The following is a 23,403-nucleotide window of genomic DNA, read 5'->3' as shown; positions in this document are numbered from 1 at the left end:
TCGTCATTGTTGTCCTGAGCCAGCTCACAATCTTTGCTTTCGTTTTGAATTCTGGTTAAAAGGGATATTTGGCATAAAGTACTGGGACATAGCAATATGAACATTAACACTGCAAAATTGTAGCTGTTGCATTTATGACTTGTTGGGTCAACCGTTTCCTTAATTAATACAACTTCCTCTTCAATGAACTTGAATTGATCAAAATGCTGAACCTTTACCATGTCGATACAACGTAGGGTAATTGGAAAACAATGTTTGCTTACACTGGCGAATATTTCCACTCGCTTTTGGGGTATTCTTCCGTGTCGATATAATGAACTTGTACAATCCGCTATATATCTCCCGTCAAGTACTAGTACTCTCCGACGGCCATCTTGCCCCATCTCTCGGGGTCTTTCTTTCGTTTCTTTTCTATCTGTCTCAGCATAACACATGACTGTAGTTAATAATCGACATTGATAAACTTATGCACAGATTTGAACAAACAAGCCAGAGCGAAAATCGATTAGAGGCCAGTTTGAAGTATGCAGGTAGGTTAATGTCGGATGTTAATATTCGCCACTGTACATAACATTATCTGACCCTAAGGCTTGTTTTTGATAACATGACAGGTAGTGCCATCTGCAGCCTAAGTGTTTTACAGGGATATAGGTGGGATCTTCAAAATTCACGGCGAATAGCTTAATTCCTCAAACTTGTAGGCACATTTCTAATCTTTCACCAAGAGTAAACTGCACGGGAGCTTGAGATTGATCCAACACTATCTGTGAAGAAAATGTCTCTGCCGATAGAATCAAATCACTCATATTACTATACAAAAAAAAGAGAAAAAAATATATACTGTTATTTTATTTTCGCTTTGATATCTGATAAATAGCTGCTTTGAGCCCCGGGTGACGATGTCTGAAAACATCATTAAGTTGGGCGAGATCCAAAACTTTGATAGTGGTGATGTGCGTGCGTGTACCTTTTGTTAAATGTTCTGTTGAAGCGTCCGTTGCGACGGCAACATACGTACACTGGCTTGGTGCAGAACATTGAATTTTTGCGGTGGTTTGAATGAACGTCCCACTGTCTGTCAACTGTCTGGTCGAGAGGTATTTTGCGAGAGCTGTGAATGAACCATGTATGAGTGACAGGAAGTGAGTCTACGATTGCCAAAATGATATCAGGAATGCTGATAACATATTCTTTAAGCAGGACGGCAGTTCCAAATTGAAAGACCAAACGTTTTACCAAAACTCTAAGTAGGCAAATTTTCGTTCGCTTCGAAATAACAAATAAAACAAAAAGGGTAAATTCAATACAAGAAACACGCCTTAGTTTCCAATATTTAAAATTCAAAATTGTAGTCATTCTCGGACTTGCTCAAAGTCTGTGGGCATATACATATCAAAACAATAAATTGTAGGAAACAACGTCAGCAGCCCACCGCGCTAAATGGTAGGCTGTTGCGTAGGTCGTGGGGTGAACGCGTTGGCCAGCCAGTAACTGCTGCCGAGAACGGCCAGTGGACTCGGGGTCCAGTCTACAGCCATCCCTGTCTTAACTCTATCGCGCAAGCACAAATTAAGCCCATGATATCATTAGTGAGTTACTTAAAAAATCTACAGCAGTCTCCAAGGCTCATTTTACGTTTAGGTAGCTGACCCTTGCGATCAGCAGCCAATTGAAAGTTAACACTCATTTGAAACGAAAATGTTTTTATTTGTGTTCATATTCTCTAAACCCTTTGAGTGCTGTAATTTTGCCCACCAAAACTTGAATGCAACATTTTACCAATTTTTATGAATTTTCTGGATTCTTTTGATAATTTTGGACTAAATGGACATTTAATTTCACTGACTACAGTTTCTTATCAAAATGTTGGCAGAAATCAAAAACAAATTGACTGGGGTGTATTTTATAAAGGCGGCAAAAATTGGCTTCGGCGCTCAAAAGCTTAATTCCTCTATCTTCGACAAAATTGGCCGTGATAAGCGCATAGTGCGAGAAGGGCGCTATGTTTTCAAAATAACTCACAAACAATGCAGACAAAACAGTGAAATGCAAAAGATATTGTCTATTTACATGCATGGGGGCAACGCGACACAAATATGATAAAACATACAGAGCCAATTCAAACAAAACGACGTTATAAATTCATTTTCTTGGTGAAAAAAGTTACTAATATTACTTTCAGGTAAATCATATGTCGAAGACCGTACTGAGAGTGGCAAACTGTGTGTTTTATAAGAACACTCGACACGCTTATGTTCTTTTATGTTATAGTTTTTAATGTGTTAACCCATTGTAACAAGTTTGCAGGGCGATTTCTCCAAAGCTGTGGTAACAGTAGCACCAATTTCGTCACTAAAACATCCTAACATAACTAGCACTTGAATCTTTGTCAACGATGGGCTGAGCAAGTTCCACCGCTGTTGGAATTAAAATTGTTTTAGAGAGAGGCTCGTCGCTCACCCCAGGCGCTCATCACGTTTTTGTCACCCAAAATTGTTTCAAAGCTGCAGACGACAATACGCGTATAGTCACGCGACCGGGCAATCTTCCAAATTTGGCCGAAAACTATTTCCCTAAGGAAAAAATCTTTCAAAAATACCCTATGGACTAGACGTATCTATTTTCTCATCACATGACGTGTTCTGGCAAATCTCAAACGAAATTCATGCATCTAGCAATCGTCACAATAAAATACTGATCGACCAAAGGGAGATAAAACACTTGTGAAAATGTAGAGGATAAAAATAGGCGATAGACATATTTCTAAAACATTTAAAATGCATTTTCAATGTAAGTGTCGTCTGACAAAGCCTTTGAAAAGTCAAATAGAAATTTCTTAGGGCAAGTTTAATGCACACTACTGTAACGATAAATCGAAAGGAAATATTCAGTGAATAATAGTTGTTGTTTAAATTTCACCTGAGTAAATAAGTATTGGATGGCTTTCTCCATGTTTTTATCTGTTTTTCTTTGTGTTTTAAAAAAGTCCTTATAACTCAATAAGTAACACTGTGCTCCTACAATAAAATTGACGAAAAAAATAATCCAAAATAAATATATATATATATTTTTTGGACGGATGTTACCTTCGATATATACATTTTAATGATTAAATGTAAAACACAAACTTTCTCAAACAACTTCCAACAATGCAGATAACCATGATTTTTTTTATCAATAAGAAAGCAAAAAGCTATATGTAAAAAAATAACTTCCAAGAAAAACTATCATGACTAATTTTTGTGTTCGTATAAATTCCGACTGTCGTCTGAATTATGAGCAATTCTGTTTAAAACCAAAATATATTGTTCTTCACGCACCATATACCATCTTCATTTGTGTACCCGTGTAGTGTATCTTATAATTGCAACCATAGGATTGTAGTGTAATTTCATTCAGTTGTGGTAGTTGCACTCAAACAGGTCGCAGAAGGGCGTGTCGATTTCATTGCGTTTATTCAGTCTTCATCACGTCTGAAATATTACGGGAAAATTAAACTGTAGAGAAAAGAGAAAACAAACACGTTATCGATCCATGGATGTTATTTGCTAATTGATTGATGTTTGCTAACTATCCCATACATCTGAGAGCGATATTAGTGGATCTTTCGACAGGCCTGTTTGGGTAACTGTCTGTCTTTTGTGCTCACTGGATTCAACGACACAAAACGAAATATTAATCTTGATCACTGGCAGTGGTTATCTTGATTTTAACATTTTCTCACTGTAGTAATATCAGATGGAAATCTTGGTTCGATCAACCTTAACTTTATAGTACTACCCGCAGGTTTTCGCCCGCAGCGACGGAATTTGACGGGTGCATCCTGAGAAGGGCGTTCATGCATTTTGTCGCAAATTTTTCGCTACGTTCTGTCTTCTGTCTCCCTTCACACTTTCATGTCACTAGGAAATTCTTTCTATTGAAATGCTATTATTCTTTTCTAGTCCGGTAGGATTAATCGATTACCTGTCGACAAAATAATTCCTTTCTGGGTCTTGGTACACTCTGCTCAAGAGAGTGGCATGCATTGACGTTACCGAGCCGAAAAGGTCGCACTACATCTCATATCTAGCCACGGGTACACCCTGACTACCTACTTGCATGTATAGTGGATTTTCTTTGCAATGAACATTTGGCTTTCGATGCGAGACCACGAGTGTCGTAAAAACGTTAACATCAATGTTCAGATTTGCTGTTTCATCTTACGCATTGTCAAGACTTGTTGAATATTTTTTTTCATATTTGTTTTCCCAAATATTAAGCAAAAAATAATTGTGACACTGTTTGCGTTGATCAACGTACGTAGTCGAAATCGAGGAAGAGTTTTTGTTACCTAGCAACAAAATAGCACTCAAATTGTTCCTATATAAAGACCAGGGAAATACTATTGACAAAACAGTTGAACGCTTATGCTACTCTTATAATCTATCTAGTATTCTCTGGTTCTCGTCAAAAGTGTGGTCATATGCATGATGTTTTTGCGTACGGTCATTAAAATTGAGTTTCAACGATATTTGACTCTACCCGTTCTCAAAAGCTAGTAAAAATCAAACAAGACGAGAAAGAAATTTGGAACAATGACATGGCGTTTTAAATTCGTTGTTAACCGTCCGCGTGTTGGTACATGTAGGTTTACAGAGAAAATGGAGAAAGCAAACACAAATGTTAACACTATTACAAATAAAACTAATATTTTTCCAAAAGAAACAAAAAATGAACTTATGTTCAAACACTTGTGTTTTTTGTCTGTGCTTGTTCTTTTCCTCTGGCTGGCTAGTATAGGTTTTTCAAAAATCCAAGGACGGCAAACAAAGAATTTTCTTTAAATGGCCAAATTTCAAAACTTACATCTTGTGCATGTTTACTTCCATCGTCTTCTGCGTGAGGTATGCTGCCATCTGCAAGGTAAATGAAAAAAAAGACAAGAAAACAATAAAATGTTATACTATGAACTGACCTCTTGATACAGTATGGATATCCTTACACACATGTGGAATGTTGGGTAAATCAAATTTGGCAACATTTTGATTGATACCAATGTGTAGTATAATTCACCTCTCCGAAAGGCCACAAATAACTTTGTAGTTACTAGAAAAAAAGTTCCATTCCTAGGTATTTATAATTCCAAGAAGAACAGTTTCACCTTCGCTTGTCGTATCTACTTGCCGTTTTGTCGTTCGTTGTTATTAAGTCATTATCTAATTGCCAAAATTATCATTAAGCTAGCGACACATGACAAACATAAATAAAACGAACTGAATAGATGTACTGTGTATTTACCATGGGGAGGAGAAGCGGGATTTACACTTTCGTACGCTCTGTAAGAACCCTAAAAAACAAAAAAACAAAACATGGTATTATTGTCGCTGTACGAGAGCAAACATTTGCCCTTTGCGTACGCGAAGGTATATGTTTTTTGTATATGTTTTCTGCATTTTCGGAGAAAATGAAGAAAAAATATACACTAACACTATTAAAAATAAAACAATTATTTGTCAAAAATAAACCTTATAAAAATGAGCTTATGTTAATACACTTGTGTTTTTTGTCTGTGTTTGATCTTTTCCCTTGCTGGCTGGTACGGTTTTTTTTTCCAAAATTAAAGGACGGTTTTTTCCAAAATTAAAGGACGGCAAACAAATAATTTTCTTTAAATGGCCGAATAGAAAAACTCACATCTTGTGCCTGTTCACTTCCATCGTCTTCAGCGTGAGGTATGCTGCCATCTGCAGGGTATACGAGAAAAAACAACAAAAAACAATAAAAAGCAAAAACAAATTGACTACTATGAGCTGACCTCATGATACAGTATAGATATACTGACACAACTGAAGACTGTTTGGTAAATCAAATTTGGCATGATCTTGACATCGATGTGTAGTATAATTCATCTCTTAAAAAGTGCACAAACAACTTTGTAGTAACTAGAAAAAAATCTATTCCTAGGTATTTATAGTTCATGAGAACAACATTGTTTCACTTTCGCTTGTCGTATCTACTCGTCGCTTTGTCGTACATTATTATTAAATTATTATCTAATTGCCAAAATTATCATTAAGCTAGCAACACATGACAAACATAAATAGGATGAACTGAATAGATGTACTGCGTATTTACCAAGGGGAGGAGAAGCGGTTTTCTCACTTTCGTTCGCTCTGTTTGAACCCTGAAAACAAACAGTATATGATATTACGGTCCCTGTACAAGAACAAACATTTGCCGTCCGCGTGCTGGTAGGTTTTCAGAGAAAATGAAGAAAATATATACAATTTTAAACTATTACGAATAAAAAAAATATTTGTCCAAAATAAACCATAAAAATGACCTTATGTCAGTACACTTGTGCTTTTTGTCTGTGTTTGTTAGTAGTTTGGTAGTTATTTTTTTTTAATTCAAAGGACGGCAAGCAAAGAATTTTCTTTAACTGGCCGAATTGAAAAAACTCACATCTTGTGCATGCTCACTTCCATCATGATCGTCTTCAGCGTGAGGTATGCTGCCATCTGCAGGGTAAACGAGAAAAAGCGAAAAGAAAAAAAACCCAAAAAAACAAAAACAAAATTCACTACTATGAGTTGACCTGACACAAGTGTTGAAATTTGGGTAAATCAAAGTGTGGCAACATATTGAAATCGATGTGTAGTATGATTCATATCTTTGAAAAGCCACTAATAACTTTGTAGTAACTCACAAAAATTCATTCCTACGTATTTATTATAATGAGAATAACACTGTTTCAGCTTCGCTTGTCGGATCTACTCGTCTTGTAAGGCATTATATAAAAGCCAAAATTATCATTAAAGGGATACAGTCGTCGGAACAGCGATCTAAGATCGTATTGAACCCATACCACCAATGTAGACACAGCATCCAAGGGACGATGGTGATTGATGAACATAAAAAACAATGTCTGTCATAATCTACATTGCATAATTTTAATGTTGCAGCTTTGATGATGAGATGCAGCAAGACATCGTGCACGAAATATCTTGTTTGGATACAAGACACTCGCACAGGCGTAGTTCCGACGACCGTTTCCCTTTAAGCTATAGCCACAAATGACAAACATGAATAAAACGAAATGAATAGATGTACTGTGTATTTACCAAGGGGAACTGGAATGGTTTTTGCACTGTCGTACGCTCTGTTTGAACCCTGAAAACAAAAAGTATATGATATTACGGACCAAGAGCAACATGGACGATTTTTACTTGTGTTGGTGGGAACATTATGTGCATAGCTGGCGATATAAAAACTTAAAAGTATGACAGTTATTTACAGGTGAATAAAACCTAGCTATCATGTCGGGGATTAAAGAAATGTTTTAGCCGAACCAACATTTCTGAAACGAGCCTTTATCATGCAAAATTCGCAAACGAATGCATCTTATCAACGTTTGTTGCACCAATAGCGGCAATGTATCCAGATGTGAAAACCATGCATGGTGCGTTTATTTTTCATGCACAAAGGGAAATACGAATTACAGGCACCGACAAAGTATTATTACCTATGGAAACGTAAAAATGAAATAAAACTAAAACTCACCAGTAAAAGAAACAGCTTAAAGTTCATTTAATTTCAGGTTTCCAGGGTTAAATAACAAACCAACAAACGATTTAAAGCGTTGACAATTGCCAACGGGCAACACTTACCTTTCGTTTGTGTTTTTTGCGTCGTTTGCGTCTTTGTTGCCTAGCAGCCTCTGGTTCTGCTGGATATTTTAAAGTAGGACAAAAGTTATATTTCAGCTGAACGATAATGGAATGTAACATTACAATTAATAGACGGTAATAATCAGCTTCAATACCTTTGGCTGTCGGGTTCAAGTTTTTGTCGTTAAACATCTACATTGGCTCCAGAATATCATTGGGGCGGTGTTATCACGTGTGTTAAGTTACTATGCGCCTCGAAAGTGAAAGACTTAAACACATTTGCTCAAACTTTCCTGCATGAAACTGTGTTAACACTAGGGGGGAGTAAATTTTGGATTTTCGAAAAAAACTAAGCCGATAAAAGTTTTTCTTTCTCAAAAAGGTTTAAAATGGACCTTGACACTTGGTAGAACAGAAAATGATTGTAGAAATTTACAGCAGACTATATCTGTTCTGGCGCGTTCTACTTTAAACTGATACGCAGAAAAAATACAAGCCTTGATTTCCGCTTGGTGAATCCATCAAGAAGTACATTCAGTGTGTGACTGAAGTATTAATTAGATGGTCTTTAGCATCAATGCGCGTAAACAGGCAAAAAGATTTTAGTCGATCGGAGATTTTTTCAGATAATGTAATTTAGCACAACACACATGCTATTTACAACTCTCCCTGTTAGTAATATGTTTTCAAACTTTGTTCCAATTTACCTGTACATTGGTAATTTGGATGATCTCCGTCAAGTATTGTTAATCCTTTTCCACAATTACCGTCTACTTCATCCGCATCGAATCGACTGGAGGTAACTTGTGTTTCCGTCTGCGCATGCTCTACCGCATCATCATGATGAAGCTCGTCTGATACACCTTGGGGGATTTCTATTCAGACAAAACTTGTTGTTGATTTACACGTGTATAATATTTGGCGTATTCTCCTATTCTACATTCCCGTTTGGCAAATGTTTTTGACAGCTTCTAATGTTAATGTCCAAAAATCCGATTTAATGTGTCACTATAGCGTCCTGAGGGATTTGCTATTGCCGCTGACTGGATTTTGGAAAGTCAAGACAATGTACTCCAGGGAAACGAAAAAAATTGTTCCTTATTTCTTGAACATACATAACACTCCTGAAAATATTAACCAAGGTTTTCGGTAGTTGACTATCGACGAAACATTTAGAACACCGTACGTTTCATACAAACATTTTTTTTTCAAAGCTTAGCATTTAATTACCTCTAGGCGAGTCCTGAACTTTGCTTCCTCCGTGTTTCTTCTTAATTATTACCAGGTACAAAATCACCAAAGACACGAGGGTAACCAAAATGACGCCACCTACGACACCGAGTACAAGGCCAAGGCTGACAGGATCATCTGTAACTATAATTAAGCAAATTTATAAAGGAGGCAGTTCAACCAGCACTCTTGTCTTCTAACGATCTTTATTTAAAATATACCGACGTTTCGGCAACACACAATTTGCCTTCTTCGGGATAACAGCTGACAAATAAAAGTGAGCACATACAAAGTAAAATCAGGCTGGTAAAAGGTAAACTGAGGGTAAAATCGAAATCAAATTGAAATTACAATACTTATAATTAAGGATAATTAAAGAGAGAAAGTATCATAAATTTCATGTGTGGTAAGTTTTAGGATGAAGGGGAACTCTAATTTCCGTTAGCTTTAAGAAAGCAGACAAAACAAACGTATGTCTTACCCTTATTTCGCGTGACAATGAAGGTTTGAGAATCACCAGACTGGTTAAAATTGAAAGCTTCGCACGTGTAAGTGCCATAATATGACTCGGTTGCAAGTGTGAGAGTGAGGGAGCTGTTTACCACGGTTCCGTCTCCGACGATGGCAACCTGTAAGTTGTCGTCGTCTCCTTCCTGAATGACGTCGCTCGCGCCGTCATACCACGTTATCGACGGCTGTGGAACCCCATCAGCGGCGCATTTCAATACGGCGCTATTGCCAATTTCCACCTTGTGTTCAGTTTTACCCACGTGGGTGACTGACGCTGGATCTATTGTCAGAGCGGAAGAGAAATCAACACTAGTTGAATAAATTACTCGAATAAATATAAATTAAAACAACTATAATACATTCTCCAGCATTGAAAGTGAGTCATTTTAAAGCATTTCGCTATTAATTAAGGCAGGCTTGGTTGAAACAAAGTCCAAATTGACATTTCCGTTTAGGTAGAGGGTAATTATTTCCTCACTTTAAATCCTTAGACGGATCTCCTTTGAATAGTATATGTTCGTTCTTAATGGTTTTCACTCAAAATATAAATAAAATTACCAAGCATAAACTCTCTCTCTCTCTCTCTCTCTCTCTCTCTCTCTCTCTCTCTCTCTCTCTCTCTCTCTCTCTCTCTCTCTCTCTCTCTCTCTCTCAGGAATGAGTTAGGTTTAACTTACAATTAACAATGATGTCGTGTTGTGCCGAACTTCGTTGTTCACTGTTATCGTAAAACCTTGTAACGGCAAAACACTCGTACGTACCACTCTGCGACCGTAAAATGTTTTCAATCGTATGATTTATCTCTGTCCCGTACACCTCAATGACCTCTTCGCTGTTAAAGGTTAAACCAATCTTGTAGGGGTCAAGGTATAGTCCAGTCAATTTAGGGTTTAACCTAGGACTAATTGCAACAGAAATTATTTCTTCACCATGACCTTTGGAAAGGTCTCACTAATGACATATTAAAAGTATAGAAAAATATAAGGGGTGCAAATTGGTTAAATTTGCATATATTCAAATTAGCTATATATCGCCTTTAAAATGACTGCTATACTCACATTTTGGACATGTAAACTGAATTCAAGTGACTTTTTTCATTGCAACACAATTTAGTAAGGTTCAATAAGTTATTTTCTAAATGTCTTGAACAATAAAGAATATGCAAATTAAGTAATTTGCATATATTCACAGTTTTTCCACTATTTCAGACAAAATGAATGTTTAAGCTCATATTTAAACAATTTTTTTCCCTATGAAATTGTTAAGGTTTTGCAAGAATTACCTAAAACAAAAGAGGTTGACCTAATTTGCATGCATAATTTGCATATTTTAATACAAAATGCTTAATTTGCATAATTGACACAAACGGTCTTCTGTATACAATAAGCCTACAATAGCTTCCATTGACATTTTCTGGTTATTCAGAAATGTAATGAATAAAGAGAAGAGTTTCAGAGAATTACTGTTTAAATAAAACGAATCAGAATCTTTCTTTGGATATTCTTCTTTCTTTTACAATGATAAGGTTATTCATAAAAAATCAAGTTTTTGACATCAATTGTCATTTTAAGTCATTTTCTCCTACAACATGTTCGATTGCCGTAAAATTTTTGAAGGAATATTTTATGCTTTTGGTCATTATCTTCAATGACGATGGAAATATTCAGTTACTAATAAATGGTTCACCACACCTAACAGTTGTGCCTGTGAATCATCCTTCTCATTATTAAACTATCATTAGTATAAATACGAACATCATTTGAATCACCATGATGGTAGTGGTGATGACAATTATTATGATGGTCATTATGATATCAAAATTTCTTCCTCTTCCTCTCTGTTTACATCTTCCTCTAGGTGGTTCATTTGTTTACAGCCAGAATCCTTTCGTTGACAACAGAAAGTCTAGTTTTGCTTTCTGTCGGGGTTATTCATGCTGCTGCAGTTCATTGTAGAACCCATAAGTATGGGGAAGGATAACTCAATGAAAAGATGTGAAGCATAGGATGATATAATTGTACTGCGTATCATATCAGATCTTAGATGTGCAAGTATCACTCATGGGCTGTTATGTAATGGACTTCCCATTTGCAGATTATTGGACTTTTGTATTATTACCAATAAGATCGATCACTCAAGGAATTGAGAGTCTGGCCAATCTGAGGTGAGACTTCCACAAGGTTAAAAATACAGGATGATAATTTGATGTCAAAATTTGATATCCTAATTGATAAACTCGTTAACGGCAGCTTCTGTGATGCAAATTCCTTCACATCTTGGTTTTCTTGTTTCACGGTCATGAAAATTTGAAAGAGCAGCTAGACCATGTAACATTATGAAAAGTATCTAGATTTACTTTTACCAGTGATTTAGATTATCATGATTCAGTAAACAGATTTTTTCAGTTTTTCCTCAAATGCTATGGCTGTGTACGGTAAGATTTAACAGGAAATCTCTCTCTTTAGTCCACTATATGACTTTATATTAATTTTCAATTGTTGTCTTCAAGAAATTTCAAAATTTTGAGAAATGCAGTGTCCTTTGATTATTGTAATGTCTTTCAGCTGATAAAGGAACAGCTTTCTTAATCCATATTTCATGATAATTGGCAGTATAGTATAACAATTGTACCTCTATATCATCATGATCATTATAATTTATTTATCATTATTATCATAAATTTCTGTATGTGGCATTAAACAGGCAAGTTGCACACAGTCAAAAGTATATCTGATTTACCAGTGACCACACAACCTGGTCTTTAATTACATTTTATCCACACTTAATCTATATTAGTAATACGGGTAAGGGTGAAATAAAAGAAAATAGAGCTGAAACACAAATTTTCTTCAGCCTCCCTTAGTACAAAGTGTTGGTTATTTGGCCAAGCATTTTGGTATGCATTAAGAAAATCCAAATCTTCCAGTAAGTTCCCAATGTTATTGACATTATGCAAATTCTCTAGATAATTGAAATGAACTATACGAATCAATCATTGTTTATTTTTACAGGGCTTTTCATTCTGTAGGCCCTATTAGTATATAATCATTAAAATGAGTTAAAATACACAGAAAATAAATAACCATGTCAATTTCTTTGTACTGAGCAAAATGTTCATTCAAGTTATAAAATGGACATCTTTCGATAGGAAGAATTTAAAGTATTAAATAACTGAAACAAGTAGTGTCTCTTAATGTAACTTCTCATTTTACTGATAACATAATTAATTAAAATAAGTTGACGTCAATTTGAAAAATTAAAGACAATTATTTTAATGATCATCATATATGATTTATGCACATGAGGAATCGCTCAAAATTAGGTAAAATATATTTAGCAATGTTAGTAAAAACTTCAAATCTCTCTTTACGATATTGTAAAACCTTTCAAGTTTCAATTATTACATTTAGTACAGTGTAGGCATTTCCTATAAAATCTTTTAAAATTAGTCCTTTGCACAATGTAGATTGTATTAGGCTTTGAATATACCATTCTTGGACCTTTTAAGTATTTAAGGTGAAGAAATAATTCATGTTCTAATTAGAAAAAGGAAGTGACATGGTTGACTTATTGGACAAATGCAAATAAGAATTTTTTTATCGCTGTAAGATATATTTGAAAGCATTCCCTGAACTAAAAACAAGAAAATGATGTTACATAGTCATTACAATGTCAGCTTATCTCTTAAATCACTTTCGTAAACAGATTATCAGCACCAGGTTTGTATAGCATCTATGACCCATTTAGCATTTAGGTAAATTAGCTGTCTTATGCACAACTTCATTAAATGCACTTTTCGCGATCCCTGGGATCGCCTTTGTTCTAGTCTGTAAGAGAATGATTGAGGTGTAAGAGCCTTTTGTTTTCCATTGAAATTGTAATCTGGTGGGTAAATTTTCTGATGAGAAAATCTGGTGCCAACACAGGCCTTTAAACTTGCGATATTAAACTTCCATGACCCTACTAAAATTTAGTTCTAATGATCTCCGTTGTTTTTTAACATTATATATAGTCATTTATACTATAGGTCAAAAAAGGGAAAAGTAAAGTGGTAGGAGGGGCACATTGCAGTTATGTAAAATGAGGAATCTTAAATGATTTTATGCATTGCCTAGAAACACAAAAAGTACATTAAATAATGAAATTGCTTGAATTAAATATCAATTTGCTGAATATATTTTTAAGAAATCTATTAACAGCAACGATTTTGTTCCCTTTTCTAAGTTTTATATTTATTCAAATTATGCACTGTCTCCCCTCTTAACAGTCATTTTGTTTGCCATTCTATACATTCAATACAGAGTGGAAACAAAAACTACTTGTTGTGTAGATTAAATATATAATTTTTAAGTGAAATGCAGTGGCAGCCATACTTGATTTAGGCAAATTAGGAATATTTCTCGGGCGATAAAATGTATTCAAAAATATTGCCTGGACAAAAATTAAAATAAATGCATACAATACTTGAACATAATGTCGCATTTTTCTCAATTCAATATGCATATTTCTTTTATCAGTGAATGTATTGCTCCTATTATCCGTTTATATCTATACAAATAAGGTAATGTTATAAATCTTAGCTTGTATTGGACTTTTAGTATGTCATTTTAGGACCTCTCTAAAATACACAAAGAAAATTTAATTCTATTGCAGTCAGAAGTAGCTTATATAGTTATTAATTAGGGACATACAAAGAAAAACGAAGTGTTGTGGCGGCCATATTGGATTTATGCAAATGAGGAATATTTCTATGACGACAAAATATTTTAATCAACATTGCCTGAACCAAAAACAAGGCAAATAAGCCCAAAATCCGCACATATCATGTTTAGCCAATTGTTTTAGTAGCAACATGCTATTAGCACCTAGTTTGTAACCATAATCTTTTTACATATATGCAAATTAGGCATTGTTTACATTTCTAGATTGTACGAGGCTTTTAGTATGTCATTGTAGGGCTTCTCTGAAATACACAGTGGATAAATAATTCTATTGCAGTCAGAAGTAGCATAAAAATAGTTATTAATTTGGAAAAATACAAAGAAAAGTGAAGGTTGTGGCGGCCATATTGGATTTATGCAAATTAGGAATATTTCTATGAAGACTAGATATTTCCATCAACATTACCTAAACCAAAAACAAGGCAAATAAGCCAAAAACCTGCATAACATATCATGTTTAGCCAATTATTTTTAGCAGAAACATTCTATTAGCACTTAGTTTGTACCCATAATCTTTTTACATATATGCAAATTAGGCATTGTTTACATTTCTAGATTGTACGAGGCTTTTAGTATGTCATTGTAGGACTTCTCTGAAATACAAGTGGATAAATAATTCTATTGCTGTCAGAAGTAGCTTAAAAATAGTTATTAATTTGGAAAAATACAAAGAAAGTGAAGGTTGTGGCGGCCATATTGGATTTATGCAAATGAGGAATATTTCTATGACGACAAGATATTTTCATCAACATTACCTAAACCAAAAACAAGGCAAATAAGCCAAAAACCTGCATAACATATCATGTTTAGCCAATTATTTTTAGCAGAAACATTCTATCAGCACTTAGTTTGTACCCATAATCTTTTTACATCTATGCAAATTAGGCACTGTTTACAATTCTAGATTGTACTAGGCTTTTAGTATGTTATTCTAGGACTTGTCTAAAATACAATGTGAAAAAATATTCTATTGCTGTCAGTAGTAGCTTAAAAATAGTTATTAATTCGAGAAAAACTAAGAAAAGTGAAGTGTTGTGGCGGCCATATTGGATTTATGCAAATGAGGAATATTTGTATGACGACAAAATATTTTCAACAAGATTGCCTAGACCAAAAAGGAGGCAAATAAGCCAAAAAAACCCTGATCAAAAGCATGTTTAGCCACATATTTTCAGTAGAAACCGTCTATCAGCGACAATTTTATACCAATGAGCCTCCTTACATTTATGCAAATTAGGCACTGTTGCACCCCCTAGATTTATTATACTTTTAGTATGTTATTTCTAGGACCTTTCCAAAATGCATGGTGAAGAAATAATTTCTGTTGCAATTAGTCCTAGGTTTACCCCTTTTTGGCTTAGATTGACTGGACTAGTACCCGTCATGTGATGAGCAATGAATAGTTACGTCGTCACACTCTCACGGTGTTTATATACTGGTTGTACTGTCATGGAAACGGTGCACTTATCTGTTTATGTCAATAAAATACTCACAACGTTACAAATTATGACATTAAACTGGTAGGTGCAATTTTAATACAACGTCAAACGAAATAAACGTTATGACATTATTAAAAATTGCTAGGTAGAGACTAAATTTTTTGAATGAAAAAATGAAAACAGCTATGAAGACAAACAAGAAACAAACACCAATGGCTAACACGTGGCCGTCTTTGGGCGGTCTCGGTATCATCGCAATCATTGTATGCGTTTTGTAGTCTGTTCTTTTTTTTTGTTGTCCGATATTTTCTGAAACAGTATTCGTCAAATACACATACCTTCCCCTAGGCAGGAAGGATACAAATGACAATTGACATTTTATTAGGCTTTTTGTATCCATTTTTTACGTGTGCAATACGTACTTTTGACAGCTCTAAAAGTCGACATACCCTGCTGTTTAGTACGCTGAAGTGACATTTGACACCTATCATTCCATCACATGCGTCGATATCATTACTTCATTTGCATATCATTGAATTGTAAAGAATCCGATATACCAACTTTATCTCTCATTTCTTTGGTACCTTTACAGTAACGCCGTTGATTAACGGCAACTTGATTCAAGTGAGCTCACGGTATAAAAACGCTGAGAGCCATCACGTCAAAATCAGCTTAGTTCGACCAGCCTTACTCACACTGCACAATGATGACGACATCGTCTGCGCATGTCATCAAGTCGTCAGTTTGTGCCGACAGGGTGTCGTCTTCAAGTGTGCAGGTGAAGGATGTGCCGTTGTCTTCCCTCGTAAATACCAAACTGAGTTCATGTGTTGTAGATGCCCCATCCCTCGATACCGCCACGCCTTCTCTGTACCACACCAGCTCACCCGGTGGAACGCCTTTCTCTACAGCGCATGTCAAAGTCACTTCCTCGTCCTCAATCACGAACGTCGATGGAGTGACGACACACAACGGCCCGCTTGCTGTGATTTCATGTATAAAGCAATCAAAAACAAACAGAAATCGTTAGTAATGTGTTCCTTACAAGGCCATCACGAAGACGCAATTTACTTCATTCCTAATAAAGAAGTGGTCACTTCCTATTATGCAAGAACACTGATTATGATCGTACATAAGCTACGTTACTCTCTGTCTGTCTGTCTGTCTGTCTGTCTGTCTGTCTGTCTGTCTCTTTCTCTCTCTCTCTCTCTCTCTCTCTCTCTCTCTCTCTCTCTCTCTCTCTCTCTCTCTCTCTCTCTCTCTCTCTCTCTCTCTCTCTCTCTCTCTCTCTCTCTCTCTCTCTCTCTCTTATATATCGGTGCTACTGAATGTGTCTTTGAGTTCCACAAGGCACGCCAGGCCCTTTTGGATGATTTACTCGAGGCTATCGAGACAGCATAAATGGCAAAAAAAATTAAAAATATGAGTGTCTTCGAAAAAATCAATATGATAAATTATCATATACCTACATTCACGTGCCAGTGTAAAGCTATGGAAGAAAGCGCCCTCAGATCCGTGCATTTTTTTTACGTATCACGCCCCGGCCCGGTGGGCAATCGCGTGCATTTCTGAACTATCTCGATTCTGGTTACTACGCGCGTTGCTATCCGCAAACGTTCCATTCGTACACAAAGCCAGCGCGAGATTAGGAAAACGTCTGCTCGCTCAGATCGTAGTTGCGCGTGGCGACAGTGGAGCTGCGCCGGTGACATCGGCTTTTATTTCTAAATTCTAGTGAAATCCTGTGTATACTAAGTGCGTGCCTGTTCAGTATAAATTACCAGAAACTGACATCACGCTTTTGTCCTTCTTACACCTCGATTTCAGCCTTGATCTCTGTTGGTCACGTACAGTACGGATGTTGCTTTGCGCGTTCTAGAATTCTGCAGGTAAACAAATGACGTCATTATGTATGTCAATCCGCGACGGGAAGCGGCCATCGTATTTCTGAAAAACTGACACAAATGGCGATGAATTTTTGATATCGCACGCATTTTTATCTCCTAAACAATGTTGAATATTATGTAAACTACATATTATCATTCCATAAGGTATATGATAACGTACTCAAAATAGTTAAACTTGCTGCTGCGTCGTCTATCGTCTGAATCGAACACTGGTAAGTGCTTTCGTCATCAGTTGTAGTGTTGAGTACACGTAGATGATAACTCTCCAACAGACCAGCAACAAAAATGACTTCATACTTATCAGGGTATAACGATGTGGTATATACTGTTATTGGGGTGACTGTGCATTCAGAACATTCCCACGTTACCGGCTGACCCACTGTGTCGTTAATAGTGCAGTTCAATTGGGCATCGAAGCCTGTAATTGCCAAAGTGTCAACCGGACCCTCGACAATTGATGCAGTTGATACTAGAAAATGAATATAGAAAACGAACATGTTAAACATAATAGTAACGCGTGTTTGGGAAACTCAAACGAAAGGGTCAAATCAACAAATGAAAGGTCGATCATAAACATAAAATACAAATAAGTTCAGTGTCAAACATTTTTATTATAACTGAAACATACTTTAGGCAGTTAAGATAAAAAGGGGATAGATACTCGGGCTCCAAAATGTTTATAATTCTTTTCCGCCCTAATTGTTGTTGGAGATCAATTCGAAGCTCTTGGAGTCAGTACAATTTTCACCTCCTCAGTTTAGTGAAAATAAATACTTGTATACTTTTCAATTAAGTTAACAATGGGATGGTGGCCGTGTTGAAATTCAAATGTCGATAATTTTAGGTTCTCTGGAATTAAAACCCCTTGATTTGAGTATGCTTGATAGTGTTCTCGAGAAAAAATTAAGTGAAAGTTTCAGCCGTTTATGGAAATGCAATTTCTAATCAGGATTTTTGTTGTTCAGTTATCAGAGTGACTGAAACTCATTTCCAGGATGACGAGGTAACAATCACCAACTAGCCTACTAATGAAGCCATACCGAACAAAGTATATATAAAATAGCAAAAAAGCATACCCAAGATCCATGCTCACAGCTCGAGTCATCGTGGAGGTGAATGGTCTATATGAATGGTCTCGCGAGCTCACCAAGTATGATATTTGGTTCGGTGCCTAACAATAGAAGTATGATGCGCACTCTTGGCGGATGTAGACACGCATAACAACTAAAGAATACCGCATTAATTTATTATGCTTGAAGTGCTATCTGATCAATGCGTAGGCAGGAAATAATGATAAAAGACAACATGCACGTAGTATGAGTGCATAGAGGAGCCGTCAAGGGTAACACTGCGTGTCGATCATACATGCTAACGGTCTGTGTAAACAGACCAGATTTTTTTGTAGTTGTTCTTAACCGTTCATATCAAGAGGTCGTATGTACACACACGCCCCCACCACACCCCATCCGATGCGTCGATGCTTACAGTTACCTTGAACTCAATTATAACAAGACGTTCGATTTGACAATACTATTGCATAGAACCGGCACACAGGTTCGTTAACTTTGCCAGAATCCCGCCGTGAAATCATGAATAAGACGTTTTTCGACAAACTGAGGTATTGAAACCATAGAGAGCGACAACAATTTGCAGTAAAAACATGCATTATTGAATTCAAACTATGGCTGACATGAAGCCAAATTTCAAAGATGATATGAAGATGGCTTACTTGCTGATAGTACCAGTATAAACAACCAGATTCCAAGAAGGTTTTCGTCTGCCATCCTCTTTGCTGTGTCTACACACGGTACCCCTTTTCCACAAAGTGCCGACTAGGAGCTAATAATCCATAAAGAATGATTCATTTGGCTTCAGGAAATTACACAACTTGGTAGTACGGGACGGTTGTTGGGCTTTAAAAATGACGTCATAGCCAGTGCGCATCATCACTGAGTTGAGGCATAAATTAAAATGTATCGCTCTCCGCCGTAAGGGGCGCAATGCTAAAGCCATAGATTTGATAGGGAAAATATTTGTATCAATAAGTAAACCCTCAGCGTCATAATGACTGTGCTGTAAATAATGAAAGTGTAGCGCCAATGTGTAATTGCACCTGTGTACAATATCAAACCCCCTTGTGTTTAGAGGCAGCTTGATCTTAGTGGCTTCTCGAGGGCAAATTGACCGTGACATTGACTTAAAGCGTATGCATCACACTCAATCGCAGTTCAGAATAATTTTTGGAATGGGAAAAAAGTTAAGAGTTCAAACATCCGGCAACTTATTTTAGCGATTTGTCGCGAGTAGCAAAATTTGAAGGGGATTACGAATAATAATTTCGTGTGTTTTTAATTTAAATTCATATTTTTATTTTTTTGAGAAGGGGAGGGGTTTCAGTTCAAATGATAACATTTGTCAGGGGCTTGTTCCGCTTCTCTCGTTCAATTTTAATCTTCCAGGTAAAATTATACATCTTATCTACTGTCCGAACAATTATATTTCCTTGATATGTGAATGGAACACGACGATTTTTAAATATGGTAATCTTTTAATGAAGGGGTCAATCTGCAATTTAATGAACTGACGTAAAGGAAATATAAATCTCTTAATAGATCGTAGGACATGTACAAAAAGAGGAAAGTTAACAACATATTGAAGGTAACCCCAATTTTAAATAGTTCTCTCGTAATGATGGGAGTTATTCGAATTTGCATGGTGCGTTCTCTTTCTGTTTGTCGTACATCGGTAATATAATGATGTTGTACCAAAGGGACTAACAGTGACCATATATTACATTGAATAGTGCAAATACACATTACACATATGGCACATTTACTACAGACAAGCATTAAATAGTCCACGTATGATCATTTGTCCTCAGTATTAAAAGCAAACAGTGAATAGTCGTCGATTGCCCGTGTCATTCTCTCTAAATCTTTACGCCACTTCTACCGAATACCAAAATTAATCTTATTGGTTTTATTACCGAGTAATTTAGAGCTCGGTCCGTCTGTAGCGAGTTGTTCAACTGTTATCTTCTCTGCCGCAATGAACAGATATAGCAACAAGCTTGTTGTATAGTTACTTGTACGGTTCAATTTTGCATAATATAGATAGATAGATAGACACAAATTGCTTCAAGCTCAGAAGAACAATGTGTAAACAATATCTGCTCTGTCAATAATTTGCCATGATAAATCAAAGCCCTGGTCCCTTTTTAAGAGACAAAATTAACTTTGATAGTTCAGTATAGTTCTCATAATTTTAGTTGCGGAACGATTGCATGTGACTGGCGAAGAGCGTCCTGCAGCTGTTATCAGTGAGGCCGATGTAAACCTCTAATAACACATCAAATATGTTTGGACTATTACTCGAGTCTTACTCTTTCACGCGATCAGCATAAATCGCATAATAAGAGAGTAATCACCGGAAACCAGCAGAGTAAGGATCAACCAGGCGTTTATAAATGCCGGGATAAATCTACATGCTCGTTGAAAGGAGACTGTCAAACCAGAAGTGTCGTTTACAGGGCCATGGTCTCAACTGGAGTCTAAGTGGACGAGGTTTACATCTGCCTCACTGATGACACCTTTAAGTCACACTTCGCTAATTACATGCTATCGTTCCGTAACTAAAAGTATGAAAACTGTACTGAACTATTTTACTGTACTGTACTGAACTAAGTTAATTTTCTCTCTGTATCTCTCTGTCTCTGTCTCTCTCTCTCTCTCTCTCTCTCTCTCTCTCTCTCTCTCTCTCTCTCTCTCTCTCCACGCACACACAATGAAAATCTGAGAACTTGTAGTTGTCACTCTACAGGCTGTTTCATGCGCTGAGCAATCATCAAGAGTGAGGATTTGGCGTGAATATCATAGCAGGTGACTATGCATATGCAAATAGGCGGTCGCGGCCAATGGCAGGTCAGTTGTCCATGAAAAAAATTTGCTGTTGTGTCTGCATTTCGAGAGTTATTTTCTTCGCTTGTTACGGGCTGATTGATAATGAAGCTTCAAATAATTTATTCAGCAATTTTTATCAACTATTCCTGTGGGAAACTACAGTGCTTCATGTCAAAAGTAGAGCGTTATAAATATTAACACAAAATTACTTCAAGTACAAAGTAATTACATCTGCTACTTAAGTTTCATGCATCTAGCAATCGTCAGAATACTTTTATCCCGAGGATGTTTCTCTTTTATAGGGTTGAGACGTACCTTTGTACTAAAGTTCTAGGTGGTGTTGAAATTCGATAAAATAATATTTGTTTTGAAACCGACTCAGATCGTTTGTTTAACAGCATTGGATATATATCACCTTTCTTACAGACAAAGATTACATTGCTTGGTTAATTAAGGGTAATAGTAATTTGATGCAATTAAACCTATGAAATTGCAATTAAAATATAATTCTTTCTTATAAGTGCAATCTGACATACTAAGCTGCACTCTATATCATTGAATCGAACTGAGATATTCAGTGATCAAACGTTGCGTTTTAAACTTAATCTTGAGTGAATATGTTTTACGTTGACTTACTTTGTCCATGTTTGATTTGCTTTTCTTTATGTTTGATAGAGTCATTATGACTAAATAGTTAAATATTAACACAGTGCTCCTACAATTAAATCAATAAAAGAAAATCGTTTCCTTATCTTTTGGACGGATTTTATGTCTGACCGATACATTTCAATGGTTAAATGTAACAAACGTTTTCTCAAATAAATTCAGTGAATGCAGGTAGTTACAAATTTGTTGATTAATAATTTTAAGTAAAAAAGCTACCGTTGGAAAAATAACTTACAAGAAAACTATACTCTGTGTTCGCATAAATTCCGTCTTTCATCTGTATTATAACCCATTTCATTTAAAACCGACCCCATGTATTCATGACACACCATATACCATCCAAAGTAATATAGCCCGTATAATTAATCTTGCAACTGTAACCATATGATCGTAGTGAGAGTTTCTTTCAGTCGGGATAGTTGCATCAAGGCAGGTTGCAATAGGGCGTGTCGATTTTCCCATCTTTTACTCATCCTTCATCGCGTCTGACTCGTCACGGGGAAATTAAACTGTGAATCAAGAGAGAGAACAAATAGGTTATCGACCCATTGGTGTCATTTCGCTAATTGAATGATGTCTGCTCACTATCCAAAGTATCTGAGAACGATATTAGTGGCACTTCGGACTGGCCTGTTTGGGTAACTATTTGTCTCTTGTGCTCACTGGATTCAACGACACACAACGAAATATTGATGTTGTCAGGCAGTGGTTAATAGCTCAATGTTGACAAAACTGCTGTTTTGTACAGTGTAAACTTTGATTATACTGTTTGTCATTTTTCTGAACAGTTCCGTATACACACGATATACGTACCGTTTTGATCTTGATGTCAACATTATCTAACCGTAGCAATATCAGACGGAAATCGTCGTTCGATCAACCTAAACCTCTTAGTTCTCGCCAAAGATTTTCGCCCAGGGGAGGAATTGAACTAGTACAAAGAAGGACGTTCGTGCATTTTTTTGCAAAAATTTCGTTACGTTCTGTCTTCTGTCTCCCTTCATACTTGCACGTAACTAGGATATTCTTTCGATAGAAATAACATTATTTCTTTTTTAGTTCGGTAGGATAAAGCGATCATCTGTCGACAGCAATCCTCTTCTGTGGTCTTGGTACACTGGACTCAAAATAGTGGCATACGCTAACATTACCAAGCCGAGAGGTCGCTGCAGTACCTCCTATACCTAACTACGGGCACGCCCTGACTACCTAATTACATGTTTATTTTATCTTGTTTGCAAAGACATTAAGTTGAACTTTTTACAACTCACTAGCGTCGAACAAATAATAGTACCAATGTTCAAATGTGTTATTTTAATCGACGAATTTGCATGACTTGTTGATTTTCTTGTTTTTGTTTCCTTTTTTTTATCCTAAAT

At 36.2% G+C, this 23,403-nt stretch overlaps 1 protein-coding gene and 1 long non-coding RNA gene across 2 annotated transcripts; both read right to left on the bottom strand.

The window, feature by feature from the left end:
• Positions 1–2,262: 2,262 nt before the first annotated feature.
• On the bottom strand, positions 2,263–7,166 carry LOC139126220 (uncharacterized). The gene is made up of 7 exons (XR_011550494.1): positions 7,107–7,166; positions 6,448–6,503; positions 6,118–6,166; positions 5,677–5,726; positions 5,281–5,329; positions 4,849–4,898; positions 2,263–3,497 (listed from the first exon to the last, which is right to left on the bottom strand). It is a non-coding gene; the product is annotated as an uncharacterized lncRNA (long non-coding RNA).
• A 1,708-nt stretch (positions 7,167–8,874) lies between these two features.
• LOC139129205 (limbic system-associated membrane protein-like) lies at positions 8,875–16,209 on the bottom strand. The gene is made up of 4 exons (XM_070694844.1): positions 16,187–16,209; positions 10,070–10,287; positions 9,364–9,672; positions 8,875–9,026 (listed from the first exon to the last, which is right to left on the bottom strand). The coding sequence occupies exons 1-4, from the start codon at positions 16,207–16,209 to the stop codon at positions 8,875–8,877; spliced, it is 702 nt and encodes a 233-aa protein (XP_070550945.1).
• Positions 16,210–23,403: the final 7,194 nt, after the last annotated feature.

This window comes from Ptychodera flava, chromosome 3 (assembly GCF_041260155.1).
Source record: "Ptychodera flava strain L36383 chromosome 3, AS_Pfla_20210202, whole genome shotgun sequence".
NCBI lineage: Eukaryota > Metazoa > Hemichordata > Enteropneusta > Ptychoderidae > Ptychodera > Ptychodera flava.
Note: the sequence above shows the minus strand (reverse complement) of the source record. Positions and strands in the feature narration are given on the sequence as shown.